This window comes from Gymnodraco acuticeps, unplaced genomic scaffold (assembly GCF_902827175.1).
Source record: "Gymnodraco acuticeps unplaced genomic scaffold, fGymAcu1.1, whole genome shotgun sequence".
Lineage (NCBI taxonomy): Eukaryota > Metazoa > Chordata > Actinopteri > Perciformes > Bathydraconidae > Gymnodraco > Gymnodraco acuticeps.
In genome coordinates this window covers 3177471-3197535 of record NW_022990940.1, presented here as the reverse complement: position 1 = coordinate 3197535, position 20065 = coordinate 3177471, and the positions used below count along the sequence as shown (strand labels likewise).

The following is a 20065-nucleotide window of genomic DNA, read 5'->3' as shown; positions in this document are numbered from 1 at the left end:
GTTGTGTTTTGTGAAATGTTGCGGCGTTTTGTGAAATGCTGCGGCGTTTTGTGAAATGCTGTAGTGTTTTGTGAAATGCTGTAGTGTTTTGTGAAATGCTGCGGCGTTTTGTGAAATGCTGCGGCGTTTTGTGAAATGCTGTTGTGTTTTTTGAAATGCTGCGGCGTTTTGTGAAATGCTGTTGTGTTTTGTGAAATGCTGCGGCGTTTTGTGAAATGCTGCGGCGTTTTGTGAAATGCTGCGGCGTTTTGTGAAATGCTGTAGTGTTTTGTGAAATGCTGTAGTGTTTTGTGAAATGCTGCGGCGTTTTGTGAAATGCTGCGGCGTTTTGTGAAATGCTGTTGTGTTTTTTGAAATGCTGCGGCGTTTTGTGAAATGCTGTTGTGTTTTGTGAAATGCTGTTGTGTTTTGTGAAATGCTGTTGTGTTTTGTGAAATGCTGCGGCGTTTTGTGAAATGTTGCGGCGTTTTGTGAAATGCTGTTGTGTTTTGTGAAATGTTGCGGCGTTTTGTGAAATGCTGTTGTGTTTTGTGAAATGCTGTAGTGTTTTGTGAAATATTGCGGCGTTTTGTGAAATGCTGTTGTGTTTTGTGAAATGCTGTTGTGTTTGTGAAATGCTGCGGCGTTTTGTGAAATGCTGCGGCGTTTTGTGAAATGCTGTTGTGTTTGTGAAATGTTGCGGCGTTTTGTGAAATGCTGTTGTGTTTTGTGAAATGCTGTTGTGTTTTGTGAAATGCTGTTGTGTTTTGTGAAATGCTGCGGCGTTTTGTGAAATGCTGTTGTGTTTTGTGAAATGCTGTTGTGTTTTGTGAAATGCTGCGGCGTTTGGGAAATGCTGCGGCGTTTTGTGAAATGCTGCAGCGTTTTGTGAAATGCTGCGGCGTTTTGTGAAATGCTGTTGTGTTTTGTGAAATGCTGTTGTGTTTTGTGAAATGCTGCAGCGTTTTGTGAAATGCTGTTGTGTTTTGTGAAATGCTGTAGTGTTTTGTGAAATGCTGCGGCGTTTTGTGAAATGCTGTTGTGTTTTGTGAAATGCTGTTGTGTTTTGTGAAATGTTGCGGCGTTTTGTGAAATGCTGCGGCGTTTTGTGAAATGCTGCGGCGTTTTGTGAAATGCTGCGGCGTTTTGTGAAATGCTGCGGCGTTTTGTGAAATGCTGCGGCGTTTTGTGAAATGCTGTGGCGTTTTGTGAAATGCTGTTGTGTTTTGTGAAATGCTGCGGCGTTTTGTGAAATGCTGTGGCGTTTTGTGAAATGCTGCGGCGTTTTGTGAAATGCTGCGGCGTTTTGTGAAATGCTGTTGTGTTTTGTGAAATGCTGCGGCGTTTTGTGAAATGCTGCGTTTTGTGAAATGCTGCGGCGTTTTGTGAAATGCTGTGTTTTGTGAAATGCTGCGGCGTTTTGTGAAATGCTGTTGTGTTTTGTGAAATGCTGTTGTGTTTTGTGAAATGTTGCGGCGTTTTGTGAAATGCTGTTGTGTTTTGTGAAATGCTGTTGTGTTTTGTGAAATGCTGCGGCGTTTTGTGAAATGCTGTTTGTGTTTTGTGAAATGCTGTTGTGTTTTGTGAAATGCTGCGGCGTTTGTGAAATGCTGCGGCGTTTTGTGAAATGCTGCAGCGTTTTGTGAAATGCTGCGGCGTTTTGTGAAATGCTGCGGCGTTTTGTGAAATGCTGTTGTGTTTTGTGAAATGCTGCGGCGTTTTGTGAAATGCTGTTGTGTTTTGTGAAATGCTGCGGCGTTTTGTGAAATGCTGCGTTTTGTGAAATGCTGTAGTGTTTTGTGAAATGCTGCAGCGTTTTGTGAAATGCTGCGGCGTTTTGTGAAATGCTGTTGCGTTTTGTGAAATGCTGCGGCGTTTTGTGAAATGCTGTTGTGTTTTGTGAAATGTTGCGGCGTTTTGTGAAATGCTGTTGTGTTTTGTGAAATGCTGTAGTGTTTTGTGAAATGCTGCGGCGTTTTGTGAAATGCTGTTGTGTTTTGTGAAATGCTGTTGTGTTTTGTGAAATGTTGCGGCGTTTTGTGAAATGCTGTTGTGTTTTGTGAAATGCTGTTGTGTTTTGTGAAATGCTGAGGCGTTTTGTGAAATGCTGTTGTGTTTTGTGAAATGCTGTTGTGTTTTGTGAAATGCTGCGGCGTTTGGGAAATGCTGCGGCGTTTTGTGAAATGCTGCAGCGTTTTGTGAAATGCTGCGGCGTTTTGTGAAATGCTGCGGCGTTTTGTGAAATGCTGTTGTGTTTTGTGAAATGCTGTTGTGTTTTGTGAAATGCTGCAGCGTTTTGTGAAATGCTGTTGTGTTTTGTGAAATGCTGTAGTGTTTTGTGAAATGCTGCGGCGTTTTGTGAAATGCTGTTGTGTTTTGTGAAATGCTGTTGTGTTTTGTGAAATGTTGCGGCGTTTTGTGAAATGCTGTTGTGTTTTGTGAAATGCTGTTGTGTTTTGTGAAATGCTGTTGTGTTTTTTGAAATGCTGCGGCGTTTTGTGAAATGCTGTTGTGTTTTGTGAAATGCTGTTGTGTTTTGTGAAATGCTGTGGTGTCTTGCACTTCAGGGCCACCGTAATACGGGGTTCCTAAATGTTTTTTTTAACCGATGGACTAAAAAATAGTCTGACTTAATAACATAGACTGAATATCTGAGGTTGGTAGTACCTATTCATATATTCAGGATCTGGGTTCGCCCCGCCCACCGCTGCTCGCGCTAGTATTGAGTGTGCGCGTCATGGCGGAGCGAGCTCCAGATTAAAAAAACAGTGTCCGCTTTATTTTTGATATAAAAGGAAACACCTGAAGGATTAAAGCATATTAGTTTGACTCTGAGGAAGAGACTGTTGTTTCCCACAATCAGCGACTAGAGAATACCAGAATGGTATGTGTAGTTAGCATCTTTAATTTGTTTATGTTGATTGCTAGCTTGTTGCTGGCACATTACGCTAAATGGTTGTGGAAAAATGCATTATTATTTGGTTGGTAGATAAGTAAAGAAGCTCTAGGGGGCGGTTATGTTTACATTTTAAAAACTGTATAATTTCTACTGTAAAAACTTTGACTATGCTAATTCTAACTCTAACTAATGACAGGTGTGCTCTGTTTCCTGTTGACATGTGATTGGCTGTTTCTGCTTTGTGACGTGGCTAAACCATCAGTTTAGGGAAATGCAAAAGAGTCTTCCACTTCGGAAGAGGGTTTGTGAAATCACTTCTCTAGGACTAACTTTGCAAAGATACAAGACAGTAAAGTCAGACATAAGCGGATATAAAACTTAAGACTGTTTTCTTGGGAAGAGGGGATCTGTTAAAACTGTAGTGAAATCTACAGTATAGGCTACTTGTCGTAGCCTATACATAGTCAAGCATAATGATTTGATTATTTCTAACACTTTTGTTGTAAAATGGACGTCACACATTACACCTTTTACATCATTAGTGTTACCTGAATGCATGTTTGTTTTGGTCAAATATGTATTGGTTTGGTTGAAGTATATTAACATATGTTTAACAAAAAAAACTTGAAACTTCACTTACTTTCAACCTCATCTTCAATTGGGGTACACAAATGCAATTATGCTTCTTTTGTTCATTTACATTACAAAATGTTTACTTTAATTATGAAGGAAACTACTAAACAAGAGTGAAATCCAGGTAACTTCATTGAATTTATAGCCTTCTTCTGGTTTAAATGTATTTTATTGTGTTGAAAATGTATATCATGAAGGTACTCAGTCACGGTCACCAAACAGCCTTAGCCGACCCTTAGCTATGTTACGCAAAAACGTATTTTTAGATACTTAGCCTACCTTATTTTCGGATGCAAGTGAAGTTATAACCCTGTATTTAATATCTTTAATGTACCATTCTCATTCATTGCACCTGCTGTGTGTCAGGTATGCAGCTTTAGTCCACCATCTAGTGGTACATATATCTATGTCTCGAGGCAAATCGCGCGCACACCTGCAGCAATTATAATGAGCAGACCTGTTGCGCCTACCTCTTTCCATTTAAATAATACAAAAAAACTAATATGATCTCCATACAGGTGGATAACTTAGAGGAATAGTGTGTTCAAATTTGAATGACCTCTTTAAATGAAGTTTGATGATTGAGACATTTACAATGACCCACATTAAGTGACTCACCGGAGCTCTAGTGAGGAGGACTGGGATTATGTCCGCGCTTCTTGCCTGTCCCCATGCCTGTTTACGTTCATGTGAGCCACGTTTCTCTGGCTGCCAGCCCCGCCGCGGTATTTATAGCCAAACAACCGGAATCATCACTCAAGAAACCCTCTCGAAATCATCCTCAAACCTCTAAACTTGGACTGAGTGAGAGCGGCTTATTTTTTAGGGTCCACCTGCACCGGGCTCTGTGACGATGAAGGAGCGAGTGTCACCTCAAGGTAAAGCTGTCAAATTAATTATTCATTTCATCACTTAATTGACATTTTCTTTTCCTGTCGCGCTCGCTGCATTAGTGCTCACCCTCCAGTGAACATTTATAGCATCTTATTCATCTATTCTTTACTTGTTATGACCGCTACTGCTGCTGCGTGTTTCTTGCCACTATATTAAACTCCACAAGATAAAAGACACATCATCCTAATTAGCAGTATACCTGTTAATGGATATTCAATGCATTCCTAAAATACAATTGCAGACCTGCACAATTAGACGAAGTGGAGGCAGCTTGTTGTGCCAGTAGGCTCTATACAACGTGTGCATTATTTAAAGGAGATCAATTGAATATGATTTGACATAAAAGAGCAAGTGCTTTAACTTTAATGCATGTTGCAGATAAGGTGGACACCTCTTGCAGCAGTATTTATTGTCTGTACGCACACTGCAGTGAGGGTCTCATTTATAAAGCAACCTCATCAATGCTGCCATTTATGATTAATTGCATTTCATGTTTATAAGTGAATCAGATGTCATGGATTTACGCTGCTGTTTCTTTAGTTTTTGCACCCAGTGCTTTAAAGGGTGTGTCTGTTGGTACAGGTGTCTTGACATTTAATATCCCCTCAGCTCTGGCTGCAAACCTAACCGACAATGAAACGTCTCACATATATTTTGAACTTGAAAGGCTGTGCTAAAATTAGAAGCAGACCAATCCACCTGTGTAAATGGACACGCTGAACCTGTAGCCTCTGCCAGCTTTCAGACGAGCGCTGTGTTGATTTTGAGGGCAGAGCTCAGCTCAGATGTGTCCAGTTCATGTCTGAGGAGCCATGCTGCTGATGTGTGAGTCATTGTGCCTTTTGCTTCAGCTCTCCCACACTCAGTCATTTTCTTTTCAGCTTCGGCTCAGTGGCAACAGCCTTGTTTCGTCTGTCTATGACTGGCTCGTCTAAAACTTGCTGTTTTTCAGCCTTGCCACCTCATCTCTCTCATATTTCAATGTATCAGTCACACAAACACGCTTAACTGGACAATGACAGCAACAACAGGGTAATGGTTTTACAGGTCTGCAATGTTGTTTTCAATATGCTGGAAACAGAACATGAGACTAGAATAAAGCAGGAAAGTGCATAGTTTGTTCTCTGCTCTTTAGAAATATAATTTTTTTAAATCTGAAAACATACAATTCCGCTCCCCAGTATAATTACTGACCTCCTGCTGGTGCAAAGCTTTTGTTCATCCAGTCTCATGCACTGCTGGCTTTAAAGATCACTGGTTGAAGTGATCATTAAGAAAAATACAATCCAATGTTGGCATTCATTCAGAATTCATGCTGCACTGTTATGTTATTGTTTCAGGATCTGTCAGTGTATATGCATCTCACACAAACTCAAAAAGCCACCTTTTTTAATACATTTCAACAGGTATCAATACAAATATAAATCCAAAAGAAAAACCCTGTTCTAGCTATCTGAACATGTCTGGTTCGGGATTTTTCCAATGAGCCATGAATATGTGTACAAAGTTCATGGCAATCCATCCAATCATAGTTGAGATATTTCAGTCGGGATCACAGTGGTGTACTGACCAACTGACCAACATTGCGGTCCCTATAGAGCCAAGCTTCTATGGTGGCTATAAATAGACAAACGGAGAGAAGCAGGCATTAATGTGTTTTCACCAATTTTCACTTATCTTCTCTCCCTTTTTCCCTTTTGTCTCCCCTTATTTGTAGCATTATGGTGAAACCTTCAACTACCGTCCTCCGTAGATATGCTCACCAACTCAGACCAGTCCCTCTCCCGCTCCCTCACACCCAACCTCCACTCTCCATGCAGCTCCGGAGGAAATATACGCGTCCAGTCCTCCCTGTCTCTCCCCGAGCCTGAGGCCTGGAGGAAGCCCAGCTCCACCCCCCCGTCACGGCCTGGCCCAGGGAGCGCGGTCCTGCTCCCTGCAGGTTCCCTACGCCGTCACCGAGTACCTGGGCCTGCCTCCTCGAGCCGCCAGCTTTGATGTGTCTTCTGATCGGGAGGACGGCTCGTCCGATCAGGGCTCAGGGTCTCTGAGCCCCAACTGCATGCAGAGGCGTCGCGGGGGACTCGTGGAGCAGAAAGACATCATCATGGCTCACCAGGCTCACAAAATCCAGAGCACGCCGCAGGCCCGTAGGAAGGAGTGGGAGTGAGTATAAAAGAAATTCAGAGGCAAAGGAGTCCTCTTAAATTGCATGTGTAAAGATGATAAATCTCTCTGGAGGAGGATGAAAGTGCCCGCGTAAAGAACACACTTACCCAAAATGCAGCTTAACGTTTCAACCTGTTGAATGTCTTTAAGAGTCAGTCATTACGAACACTTAATGTGAAGCAAAACAACTTGGGATCTTTTATTTCAATAGTTTAGTCACTAATCCTTTTTCATAGCAGACACTTGTCATCATAGGTGTAAATAATGACATTAATCATGGCACCATTTATTCTAACTGTCCCAATTTGGTTATTGTTTTTTATTAAACTTTTTCTTTTTTATGCTATACTTCAAAGCATCTGTCAGGATCTGTAGAAGTGTAACATACTGTAGCTTTAACAATGTAGAGCAAGCATTCAGAAATGTAAATACTTAAGGAGAGACTACTGTATATGTGACTTAAATTCCTAAAGTGGCCCAAAATGAGTAAATAAGCTACCGTTTGTTAACACGCTCTCCATATCAGGTTATAAAATGTCAAAGTTGCGTTTCAATCTATTCTTCCTAAGTGGTAGAAAATGAATACATGAAGGCAGGTTAACTGAAACTACATTTAATAAGACAAATAATCTAATTACACCATATGAGATAAAAGGTTGAACTCATTCATTGGTTCTCCAGCCCATCCACTCGTGAGACTCTCATCAAATGCCATTATATATAATTATATTTAATGCAAACCGTTTTAACTTGAAAGGCAAAAACCTCAGCAAGCACTTATCATGAAATAGCTAAAATCTTAATTATTCTAGCAACTAGAGGAGAAGCTTCAGGATTATATAGCCCCATGTTTCTTCTATACTAAATCATAGATGGATGGAGAAGTTTACAACCAGTTTGTTCTACTGTTAACAAAAGACAACAGAAGTATGTCAGACTTTGAGCTTGTTATTCCCCTAGTGGTCAAAGTTGATAACCTGTACAGGTGTAAACAAACTGAGTTTTGTTTTCATGACGGTTTCCCACCAAAATGTATAGTATGTTCCCTTTGGGCCCAATACATAAATAGATTGGATATAGTACATGCCTCGGGACTTTGGCTTTAAATGAGCATATTTGCTAACGCCTTCATGTTCAAATCTTGTATTTGAATATGGATGTTCATTAACGTCCAAAATTAGAAACCTGCATTTTTTTTAAATACATGTTGGCTAACTCCCAGTCTCTATTCCCTTGTCTTTGTTGGTGCATTGCTGCATTTCTTGGTGGTACTTTCACTAACTGTCCATCAGTCAAATAACGTGAAACCATTGTCATAACATGACGCACTTGCATCCTTATTTCTGTGTACGCGATACTAACAATACGGGGGCCGACTCCTAAAAGCGTTGCTGATGTGATAAAGGACTGTACTAAGTATTCTTATCATTGTTGTTTTGTTGCTGAGCTACAAATGGCCTGCTCCATAGTAATACCAATAGAATATGCAGTTTCTTTTGTTTCCAGCATTGTTATAGTTCCACAAATGAATCACTAAATCTGTTCCCACTGCTCTCAACCGTTGATTTGATGTTTCTTTTAATGCCGGTGTATGATCATTGTTGGCCATGGTTTACTGAAATCAGATACTGGAAAGTGTTGCTATTAACGACGGGCTGAGGGTGCTCGCTTGTGAACTTTTGCTCTCTGAAGCCACATCGCTCTGATTATCTGCTTCCCACCACTCGAATGCAGAGTGGTACTACATCCCTGTAACCCCCATCCCACCAATAAGCCCCCCCCTCCTTCTCCTTCCTCAGATTTGTTTGTACCTCCACCACCCACACCACATCCACTTTACTGATACACTGTCATTCTCTCTTTGTCTTTCCATCTTTTTCTCAAACACAGGACGTAAGTCATGTGTTCGTCTTGTATCCCTGTGATGTCTACAATCTCTTATTTTTAACCCCTTATTTGCCAACCGAATGAGCAACTTAAGCACATCAAAGTTCAAAATCTGAAATGAGGAACTTAAAAAAATGTAAATGCTGATTTCAGAGAACTGCTGTGCATGTATTGTGGTTATTTGTCCATTAGGGGATGCTAGGGAATCAAAGTAGAAGAGCAGCAGGGAAGCAGCATATGATATCTCTACACTCAGCAGATGAGTTTGGACAGTGCTGGTTTTTGCAACTACACAACTGAAATATTGATGATGATATTTTGTGAAGTTTCAGGACAAATTCAGAAAAGATCAAAATCAATAGGTGATATAACATTTTTAAATAATATGACTTTTTAGAAAAGGTAATTCCTCACAACAGAAATGTATTAGAGTGCACTAATGCAACATTTTGAGCTGTTTCCGGTGAGAGAGTGGTCAGATTTCTCTAATATAACCATAATGTTCATATATCTTTCAAACTGTAAAGGTGTCACGCCAATCTGCATTCATATAAGTGGCGGTTATTGGTCGAATCAAACTGACTTAACTCAGTAGAGGATGTCTGTTGCTAGGGAACAGAGAGAAAAATAAAATGCTAAAACCACTCCAGTCAATGCTGGATGAAAGCCTGTCTGCAATTATATAAATGCTCTTCAGAGCTCTGGCACATATACGCCCATTAGCGTTTTAATTCACCGTGCATGTCACCTGCAGCCTCACTTCCTCTGTCTTCTGCTGCACAATATCTCCTAAGACGTTTCCACAATGGGTATAAAAAGATAACGCCGAAAACTCTGCCTTTCATTTCTCTGTATTAAGGGCACTAATGTACCCCTTAATAAGCTAACTGTGACCCTTTTCTTCTACAGCTAGTGCCACCTATTCAAAGTTTGGCCATGCCCGGGCCAATTGATATGAGATCTCCTGCTTTGTATCTGTTCACACAGTTATTTTTAGAAGCCTTTGAGTACGCCGTGAGAACGAGCAGAAAACAAAAGCCAAACACTTTTACAGCTGGCTACATGTAGTCACGTTTATAGAACAATGGATCATCGGTGTGGTGACGGTGCTGCATCTTGTTTGTCCAATGACCCTGAGGGTGTATCAGTGTATCAGTGTGTGTGTGTTGGTGTGCATGCTGGGAAACAGATTTCTGTAGGAAGAGGTTGCTCTATTGTGCAACATGGCTTTTGTTGGCAGAAATGAAAAGAAAGGAGCAGGAATTCAAGAGCTATGTCGCTATGGAAACAACAGCAAAGAGAGAGAAGATACACACACACACAGGAACTGTTTGCAAAGATGGACAAATATTTTTGTTGGGCAACAAAAATTCTGTTTATTTTTATAATGAATGCTTATGTAACATGTTTTAATAGAAAGTAGGGATGAGCGTGAGATATGTTGCAGGTGCTTTTAGAGCTCTGCATTAAAGCAAACAGACATATTACATGCTAATTGTCATCCTTGCTATTTTTACTTCCTGCACTGGTAGGTCAGCGTAGCCTTTTGTTGCTCTCCTGCTCTGCATGAAGTGACACGCCCGCCTGCCTCATGCAGATTAGACAGAGGAGGTAACGCAGCCATGGCTGAGTTTTGGGAGCTCAGTTATTCATAGATCCCGTTAAATCGATTTTTTTTCTCCCCCAGATCTCGACTTGTTTGCCAAGCATGAATTTGTCATTCTCTCTCGGCTTTCTTCCACAGTCCCCGCCGTCTGAGCCCTCGCACGCTGCCCGTCTGCACACTGATAGGCTACCTGCATTGTGCTGCTGCACATGGAGTCTGTCAATCAGAAGCACATAGCTTCTCTTTGTCACGGATTGATTGTGTAGTTGGTTTTAATTGCATGTTTTTGATGTGACAAACAGCAGCTTCAGCTACGATTGAATAATGCTGTGTGGGGGCTGAAGTGGTCATCTTCAGTACACAGTGGGACAGGGAGGAGAGCAGCAGATGGAGCGAGAGAGCCCATTTCCTAATGAGGTCTCACTTGTGGCACTGAGTGAGAACGAGACCTTGCTTTCTTCTGTGCTCCCTCAAAAAGGGAGCAGCCCTAAGATCTATTTCATGCTCTATTTTTACTCCTGGCTTTTTCTCCAATATTAGCACAATGGCCTAGTTTTTAAATGTTTCCATTAATGAATATATGACAATGCTGCCAGACAATACCAAATGGGGGTAAATGATTCAAGCCCCTGTTCTCTAAATCACCTTTGACGTAGGCCTAATTTATTTTACTCACTTGCCCTACCCACACACTTAACATAGTCTGTGCATTGCTTTCACCTTTTAGTATTACATTTATTTTCACACCCCTTTTCTTGCCACCCACAAACAGCATGAATATAGGCGTCTTTTTTTTAGGAAACTGTTTTTGTTCATCCTCAGCAAACTGTAATTGCTATGGTAACAACATATATGTCCCTCCTCTCCAGCAGCTTTCATTCAGATGGATTTTGAAATCGCCATCATGAATTATTACTGTGGGAGGGGTCTGACAGTGCTTATGCGCTCCTGGCTGCGTGTTTTTTTTTCTTCCAGCAGGTGAAACGATTGTAAGATGATCGAGCGATGCAAAGGACTCTGCCGATACATTATCGACTTATTATGAATAACTTTTTTTAAAGTGTTTTTAATATTAGGTTTTAGTCGCGTTAAACGGGCTTCCTCCCTCCTGAAATCTTCCTTTTGTCAAGTTTACCGGGACAAGAAGATGCGTAAAGTTTTCGAAGACTTCCCTCGGATCTCTGCAACTGCACAGGGTAGTTTCTGATCAGGCATCAGCAGCTTTGTCAGGTCAAAACGAGATTGGATGTTGATAGGAAAAAACTGAAAGGTGTAAACTCGGTGGATTTTTTTTTTTCATTGCTACCTGCAGAGTTCAGAGTCGCGCGTATTAAAAAGTTGTTCAGAGCAGATTGTGACGCGCTGTTTAACAGATGGGATGATGAGATTTTGCACCTGATTCGATAAGTGAATGGATGATTAAAATATAAACCAACTGAATGATATAATATAATTTTCTTGTGGATATGGAGTGATAGGAATTTGCAACTTTTGGGGATTCTTCGCGCTCGAAAATCACCGGATTGAAGGTGGATCCTTTTTTTCTCCTTTAGCTCCACTTCACATTTTTCTATCCTCGAAGTCGTCCTGTAGTGAAACACTGTTAAGCCGGCGGTCTCCTCGTCTCTTTGTAGAATGGCTCGATTTGGAGACGAGTGCGCTCCCAGCACGGTGGACTCCGGGGATGGAGACCCGGAGCTCGGCGGGGAAGGAGCGGACGCGGCTGCCGAGAGTCTCACCGCCTCCATCAGGCAAGCCAAGGCGCAGCGGGCCCGGACCATGGCTATGTACAACCCCGTGCCCCACCGGCAGAACTGCCTCACCGTCAACAGGGCGCTCTTCATATTCGCAGAGGACAACTTCATCAGGAGAACCGCCAGGCGATTCATTGAATGGCCATATCCTTTCATAAAAAAACACGTTTAAAGTTGCTTTTAGAGAAAGTGCATGTTGTGTGTTCAGCACCATGGACAGTTTCAGGCAGCATGTGAAGCCTGTGCATCAAAATACAACTCCTGAATGTTTAACAAGTGACAAAAGTACATTTTTACAGCCATTGTGTTTTTGCTTGACTCCTTCACATATCTTCCTTGCATCCTCTCTGTTTAGTGTTTGCTTATCTGCATAATGATCTCCAGCTGTTTGTTGAATCACCAGATGATTAATTCATTTGCACAGCCAAATTGAACCTTCCTCTTGAAATGGTGCTTAGTAACTTTGCCCTAATTGTATTCATCTGTGGGCTTCATGTGCTCCCGTGTTGGCACAAGACAGAAAGTAAGCATGTGGTGATCATTACAAGCAGCTCTCCTCGCTGTGGGGGTGGCATGTAGGCACATCTCTGCTTAGTGCTCATTGGAATATGAACCTGACCATGAGTAGGAGTCAGTTCAATTCCACCAGGCAGCGTTTTCTCAGTTTCCTGCTGCAGCACCAGCCAACAGTTTATCTCCCCTGAACTTCTGCAGATCTCACAAAGATTATCAGGGAAGTTTATTCATTCCGAAACTGCAGCCAAATGTATGTAATGTGAAGGCACAGTGCAGGCACAATCACTAAGGCCATACACAAATAATCCATTGGTGATACTTGATATATTTTTTGTATTTAACAAGGGACAATGCACATGAGCACTTGAGTCCATCATATAAATGTGCCAGATTCAGCCATTAAGACATTTACATCTGAAGTCTCTGGTGGGTACACACAAGAGCACCTATGTTAATTTGGTTAACTTTAATCAAGTGATATCCTAAACAGTAGTCTATATACTTAGACATCATGCGACCCACTACTGGCAAATGCAATGGTCAATTTTGAGAGTTTGGGTTATTTGACTTCCATAACAAATCTTCTTCACCTGAAGATTTAACTATTTCTCAAACTTGTAATACAAAATAATGCGTGTATAAATGTAAGTATTCAACGAGGAACCAGTTGGGCAGATTTCTATTGGATACATTTTTCACCGTATTCACCTGTAGTGTCTCCTCTTAAAGCATTAATCAGTTCAACAACATCACTCAGTTGCCATATCTACCCACTGCTCCTCCTGTCTCACTCCCCCTTCAGTGCAGCATGCCAGTCTCACTGTTACCTAACCACAGGCTCTGTGTGCTGTGTGGGAGTGGGGCTAGTGGTCAAGACTAGCTGGCCACTGGCAGCTTGCTAATGTGACTGTCGGTATCACAGAGGCAGAGGTATGTGGGAGAGAGCTGGCCGGTAGTACTGTGTTGGATCGTGGGCTGTAAGAGCAGCACATGTCAGAGTATTGACTGGCTGAGACCCAGGTTTTTGCTCCGAGCGTCCAACTTATGAGACAGCAAGTGAAGAAGAGACTCAGATGCATTTATTGCTGTGTTTTTTTGAATGTATGTTTCCTGTACGAACACACTGACTTGTTAGAGGATGATATTTCTCACAGGTTGAGGAGTTGATGGGACTTGTGTTGCCAAATGTAGGCCAGTGTGCACCAGAGAGTAAAGTGCCAGGGCCATAGCAGTGTTCTTTGACCCAAAATGATTAGGCAAGTCTTTTGGTAATTGATAAATCCATTTGAGTGATTCTTTAAGAGGAAACAAGTTAATATTATCTGGTTGCGCCTTCCCAATGTGCTTATTTTTGTTGCATATCACTGTTAAGTTGAATTTAGTTTTTTACTTTTGGTTGGACATAAGATTTCTGAAGGAGTCACCTTTTAAATCTTTGAAACAAGGGTGGATATTTTTCTATTATTGGTGTTGTATACATTTAAAATGAATGATAAAGAGATATATTTAGAAAGTAAAAACAGATTCATGGATTCTGAGATTAGTCATTAGTTTCAGCCGAACTGAACATATGTTTAAGTATGTTTTCTACCACCCAGGCAGCCATTGTTTTCCTTTTTTTACATTCGCGCAAAGTTGTGAAGCCTTAATTAATTACCCAATCCATCACACTCCATCAAATATATTACTCAGGCTAAATAACTGTGACTTGATATTGACTGTGATGGATTCCTCATCCTCGGAGAGTTTCAAAGTCAATTTCAAAATTAGCAGCTTGTATTTAATCTTTAATAATGAAACATTATATCAAACATCCCTTTTCCTAAATGTTCTACAGCATGCATAATCTCTGGCATGCAGGCAACAGGTTAAGGTCAGGTAGAGTGGGTGAGATTTATTAAGTATGTCCCACTTCAGCTATTTTCACCTGCCTTCAATGGCAACGATGTGGACCTGTCAATGTGAGTCAGTGCGAGTCCCAGAGGCCCTCATCGAGCACTCCTCTGTGAGTCAGTGACCCCATTTCTCTGAAGGCAGGAAAATGAATAACAAGGAGCAGCTGCCTCATGGGAACTCCGGGGGACCGAAAGTCACAAGCACATACAAGTGTTGGGGCACATGTACTGTAGTTCACACATGTACTGTATCCATAGGGTACGTGCATGCATACACACTCACACACACAAGGTCTTAGCTGTGAGAAAATCTAAGTTAGACATTACTCCTGATCAATTATAGAAATTAGTGCTTCTAGAAATAATCTATACTTTAACGATCTAAAAAAATAAAACCACAACACTTGAGTAACATATTTGGAGTCTCGTGAAGAAATGACCAATGTAGAAGAAAAATAGCTCCCGGTTTAAGAATTGTAACTTCTAAAAATCAGTGCAGTTATTCTAGTTTTATGACATTTGAAGTAAAAAAAACACACAAAATGCCCATCACAGTTTACCACATCCTGAGGTGTCATCTTTCATTTAGTATTTTTTGTTTTGTACCTGTACTAACAGTCTGACTCCAATTGCCGAGGTCTAATGCACAAAGAAGCAGCGTTTATGAATGACTTTCTGATGAAAGGATTCAGCATTACATCATGTATACAGTCATAAAAACATATAACTCTAACTGTAATTGAATGCTTTAATATAGAGAATGTACATTCATTCTTTGTTTAAACTGTCTGGTTTATTATATCCTAGAATGACGTATCAACTCAATATCAAGCAGTTCAAGCTAAAACCTTGACTGATCCTCTTGAGAAACAAAGAGACGATACTTTGTGATACACTGATATTGTATAACACACACTTCAGTGTACTGTGCCGTCGGCTGTGTGCAGTGTAAAGAGTTATGAGGAGTGTTTGCTGTACTTAATCCAGTCAGGCCAAGGTGACTTCACTTCGCTCTCTCCCTCCCGAACATGTCTCTTTTTTGTTCCTCTTTGTGAAAAGCACTTTTAAAAGCAGGTTTCCATGGATACTGGAATCTCTCCACCAGATTGCCTTGAATACCAGAGAAAATGAACCATGCCATAATTCATCTGTCATTTAATCATCCATCCATCTAGGTTTGTTTCCACTGAACCACTTGGAGTCTGAAGTAATTGTGGAATTGAGAAGGAATGCTCGATATATGTGGATAAAGAATAACACAAATATTAACTTTGATTTAGAGTATGGTGAATGTATTATGTTACAATGGGATCTGTTTTGTGCTGATCTACAACATCAGCATTTGTTTGTGTTTCTTTTTGTTTTTCTGTTGTGAAATAAGTACTTTCCTTAACTTTGCGGCCCTTACACCATTTGAGTACATGATCCTGGCCACCATCACCGCTAACTGTGTTGTGCTGGCCCTGGAGCAGCACCTCCCTGGAGACGATAAGACCCCCATGGCAAAGAGACTGGTGAGGACCAAATCATTTCTCGCGTCCTCCACACATTGATAGGATTATGAATAAGTTCACAAGACAAAACCAGAAGGACAAAACGTTTATGAGAAGATAACGTTTTGTAGCTTAATCTGCAGTAATCAGATGAAGGCAGGTCCGTGATACGCGTCTCTAAAGTCGCCTTCCTTGCTTAAAGTACAGTTTAGAGATATTTGAGACTACTCCAATATCTCCTTTGGGGAAATATTTAACATTTTACTCCATTCAATTGTTATTAATGCTAGAGTTACTTGTGACTACTATTCAGATTTAAAATGTAAAATATTATCGGTTTATAGTTGACAGCATTGATTTTCTGCTGCACACACATCCTCGACTGTTTGTAATTGACATATAGTGTATACAGTATGCTTGTTTATGTGTGAAGCCTTCATTAACATGTCAAACTCAACAGGACAGAGGTTTTACTAACTTTCTACAGTCTCTGCTGACACTGACGCTTGTGCCTTATTTTCACAGGAGAAGACAGAGCCGTACTTCATCGGGATCTTCTGTTTCGAGGCGGGGATCAAGCTGCTGGCCCTTGGTTTCGTTTTCCATAAAGGCTCGTACCTGAGGAACGGCTGGAACGTCATGGACTTCATAGTCGTGCTCAGCGGGTGAGTGGCGTCCGTTGGTCTCCACGACAAACTGGAAGTAAAACATGTTTGTTGTAAACATTGTCAACAGATTCATATCTTACGTCTTGCCAGGCATACTGTTCAAATCTGTTTTTGGAGGAGGAAGAAATATCAGTTCTCTAACCATTAAGTCACTAACCAACTTTTAGAAAATCGCCAAAAACTGATGGCAAGCCAATGAAATCAAAGCAAAGCAATTGCTCTTAGACTTTGGATTGGCAGTAGTGTTTAAAATCTTTGCAAAGCTTCTCTCCTGTTTTTCTTCTGACTACATGCTTAGATCATTTTCAAGGAATCCATCGCTGGGAAAATCCCAGCTGTGACTAATACCATTACCGATGGCTTGCTTCCATGTCAGCCATTCACTCCAGAGTGGCAGCATGCAGGACACCAGGACATTGTTAACATTATTAATTACACCTGTATTTCTCTTACTATAGCTATGCCTCCTCTGCAATAGCGCTATTACATAACTGTTTTAACAATGATCAAAGTATTGTTTTTTAGAATGTCGCAAATTGCGGTTTGTTGGGCTAGTTAAAAGAGGCAAAATCTATCATCATTTTACAAAGTACGGGATTGACTATATAGAGAAACAATTATATATTAAGGACACAATTTACAGGTGCAAGTTGTTTAAATGATGGCCTAAATTGAATTAGCTTGTTCCTGTGTTTCGATTTGTAGTCACAAATTCAATGATTTCATAATTCTGGAGTACAAGGCCAGCAGCTGCCTCCTGCGTAAATTGCTTGTCCTTGTTTGCATGTAGAATGGATAGAGAATTTGTTTTATTAGCTATACTTTTGCTTGCTGTCGATCTATCAAGACAAGTCATGGTTACTGGGGGATTGGTGTACTTGAAGTGGTGCACTGCACTTAAAGCATTGTGGAGAAAGGCTGTCTGTTGTACTGGCACTGTACTTATCTTCTGCGCACAAATGCTTGACCTCCTCCTTTCCTTCTATACGCCTATGCCTGGATTTGTATGAACTAAAGCAAAATCATGCACTTTAACAAAATAGGGCAAATAACGTTATGAAAAAATGGCAGCTTGAAATGGACTGGCTTGCAGTAGCTCTGCTTACCAGCTAGCTACTTGTATTGAACCATTAGCTACTTGTCTCTCTTTATACCAAAACAAATTACCTTTATTACATTTTTGGTTCATTAATGTTTTCTTAAACTTATGTAGTAATTTATTCACCTTTTCACCGTTCGAAGCTATCTTCTGTTCCAGTAGCTTCTGTTATGTATTTATACAGGGTTTCTTTTGATTTGTTATTCAACAAAACTAAAACATGGCATGTTTTTCTTTATTCTCAGCAACATTTATTTTAAAAACAATTATTATCTTGCTAGCAATAAAAGGATCTGATCATTTGTCTTCGAGCCCAGGAAAAGCAAACCCTAGGGGAGCAAGTGTTAGTTGTAACGCTGCTGAGGTGGAGTTTGGCTTTCTGCACAGGAGCAGATGACTAGTGAGTAAGTGTTTCACTAATGTACTGCTGTATCTGCGAATGACTAGTAATGCATTGCCATATGTTCTGGCTATGTGTTTGATACGAGTAGCTAGAAAAGGTCTGGTTCACAACAGATGTTAATAGGTTATGTTGAGGCCCTTTGCTTCACTATGAACAAGGGGTATCCACTACCTGTTTGATGGTTAACAAATCACTGGATACTGAATTTAGCAATAACTTATATCATCAGAGTCAATCATCAATTCTCTTTGCTCCAGTCTCTGAACAAAGGTTTGAAGGTAGGTTCAGTTTCCTCAGAATATGCCTTTTATGGTTTTAGAGACTTAATAGGATAAATTGTACCCAAATGTACCAAGGAACACGGAAAATATAAACCTGGTTGTGGAAGAAGTACTCAGATGTTCAAATTAGGTAAGATAAATAATAACACAATGTAAAATTATAAAGTCCTGTAAGACTTTACTTAAGATTACTTAATTCCTTATAAATATATATATTATATTATTGGAATATAATTATTGATTCATTTATGCGTTCAACACTTTAATGTTGCAGATAGTGAAGGTAAAGCTTGTTTTTAACTTATACTGACAGATAGTTTAATATGTAATAAATAATACATAATTAATAATGTATAAGTTGTTTATTTTGGATCTGAATCTGTAATGTAACTAAAGCTATTAAATGAATGTAATGAAGTTAGAACTGCAACATGTAGTGCAGTAGAAGTATAAAGTAGCATAAAAGTAAAGTCGCCGATAAATATAAATATTCCAAATGTTACAGAGAGGGTTTAAATCATACCTAATATGTGTGTGTGCTCTTGTAGGTAGGCGTCCAAATGCTGTCTTTTAATTCTGAATTTGGTTCAACTCCATGATGAATTACAAACTCCACTGGTTGTATGAGAGTGTGCAGGCGAGGAAAAGTTTTAAATGAATGCTCAACAACTCATTGTGCAATCAATTTGGACAGAAGTCATTTTTACTTTACCAGGCTGTGGCTGGTGAACCAAAACATTAATTTGGAGACACTGATTGTCAAGTCATGTCGGTGCATTCATGCATGTGATGCTGCTTGTGTCAACGTTTATCAATGTTGTTGCCATCGTGCTTGTTCTGCATTGTAAAGGCGTTTAATCCCAACGTCAGACACATGGTTAGCAATGGTGACCCTAATATTCTTTACTGTTGATATGTTGTTGTTAATCTTTCTGCTTAAGCATATATATTAACACCCCGTACATCCGCGCTAGTGTGTGTTTCCATGGCACAGTCAGGCTCTGCAGTCAGCGATAGGTGGGTGGATAAGTGGCATGACAGTTGTGTCTAAAACATGCTTTGGTTCACCCCCAGGACCTCTGTGAATTAAATGTGAATGCAGCGCTGTTATGCAAACACGTTTTAAAAAACAGATGGATCAAAGGGAGTAAGAGAGAAGAAAGGAGAGTGGAAACAAAGGGGGAAAAATGGTGATGGAGAGTCAGGAAAAAACATATTGAGAACACTTTTGTTCCCTTTAAGACATGGGTTAAAGGAAATTAGTTGCGCAATAGTTGTGCATTGTTTTTGCTTGATGCTTTTTCTGGTTAAGTGTACAGTATTCAGCATTCAGGGGAGATTGCTGCTGGCGTGTTGACATCTCATTTCAACCTGACACCCACAGCTTTCTCTTTCTCAGTATCTCTTATTTCTCAGTCTATCTTCCTCTGGCTGTCTTTCTCTCTCTGCCTCTTACATAAAAGGATCATCAGCATCACGTTTGCAGACCAGTTAGTGCCGGTCTAAACAGCTGTGGTGTTGACAGATGTCTACTAAATACACAGGGTTAAAGTGTTTAGTCCGTAATAATAATATCCTCCGAACATTTGTTCTCTTAACAGTACTGGTTGATTTGGTATTCTCTGTTAGGCATCAGTCATTGTTTGCTGCAAAACATTTTGCTTTCGGTTTCTCAATAATCGGCTCGTTAGCCAAAAATAAATGAAGAAATGTTTGGTACAAAAAGCATCAGCTCGTTGTTCACTAGTTGTGAATTTGAAACAGTTTGAGACTTACAGTGCTGGACTGAGGAAACGTGTCGTCAGTATAATTATCTTTCCTAATCCTTCATAGGCAATTTGTGATTTAAACCTTAAAGTACTAGACTAGAAACTATGTATGAAGATGCA

At 40.3% G+C, this 20065-nt stretch overlaps 1 protein-coding gene across 1 annotated transcript in view; it reads left to right on the top strand.

Moving 5' to 3' along the window:
* Positions 1-4152: 4152 nt before the first annotated feature.
* LOC117558346 (voltage-dependent R-type calcium channel subunit alpha-1E-like) overlaps positions 4153-20065 on the top strand; it is a 49087-nt gene continuing 33174 nt past the window's right edge. Inside the window, 5 exon segments of the mRNA XM_034234469.1 lie at positions 4153-4389; positions 6123-6571; positions 11702-11965; positions 15641-15746; positions 16251-16390. Of these exon segments, the coding sequence (XP_034090360.1) occupies positions 6468-6571; positions 11702-11965; positions 15641-15746; positions 16251-16390 (614 nt within the window). The 5' untranslated portion in view covers positions 4153-4389; positions 6123-6467.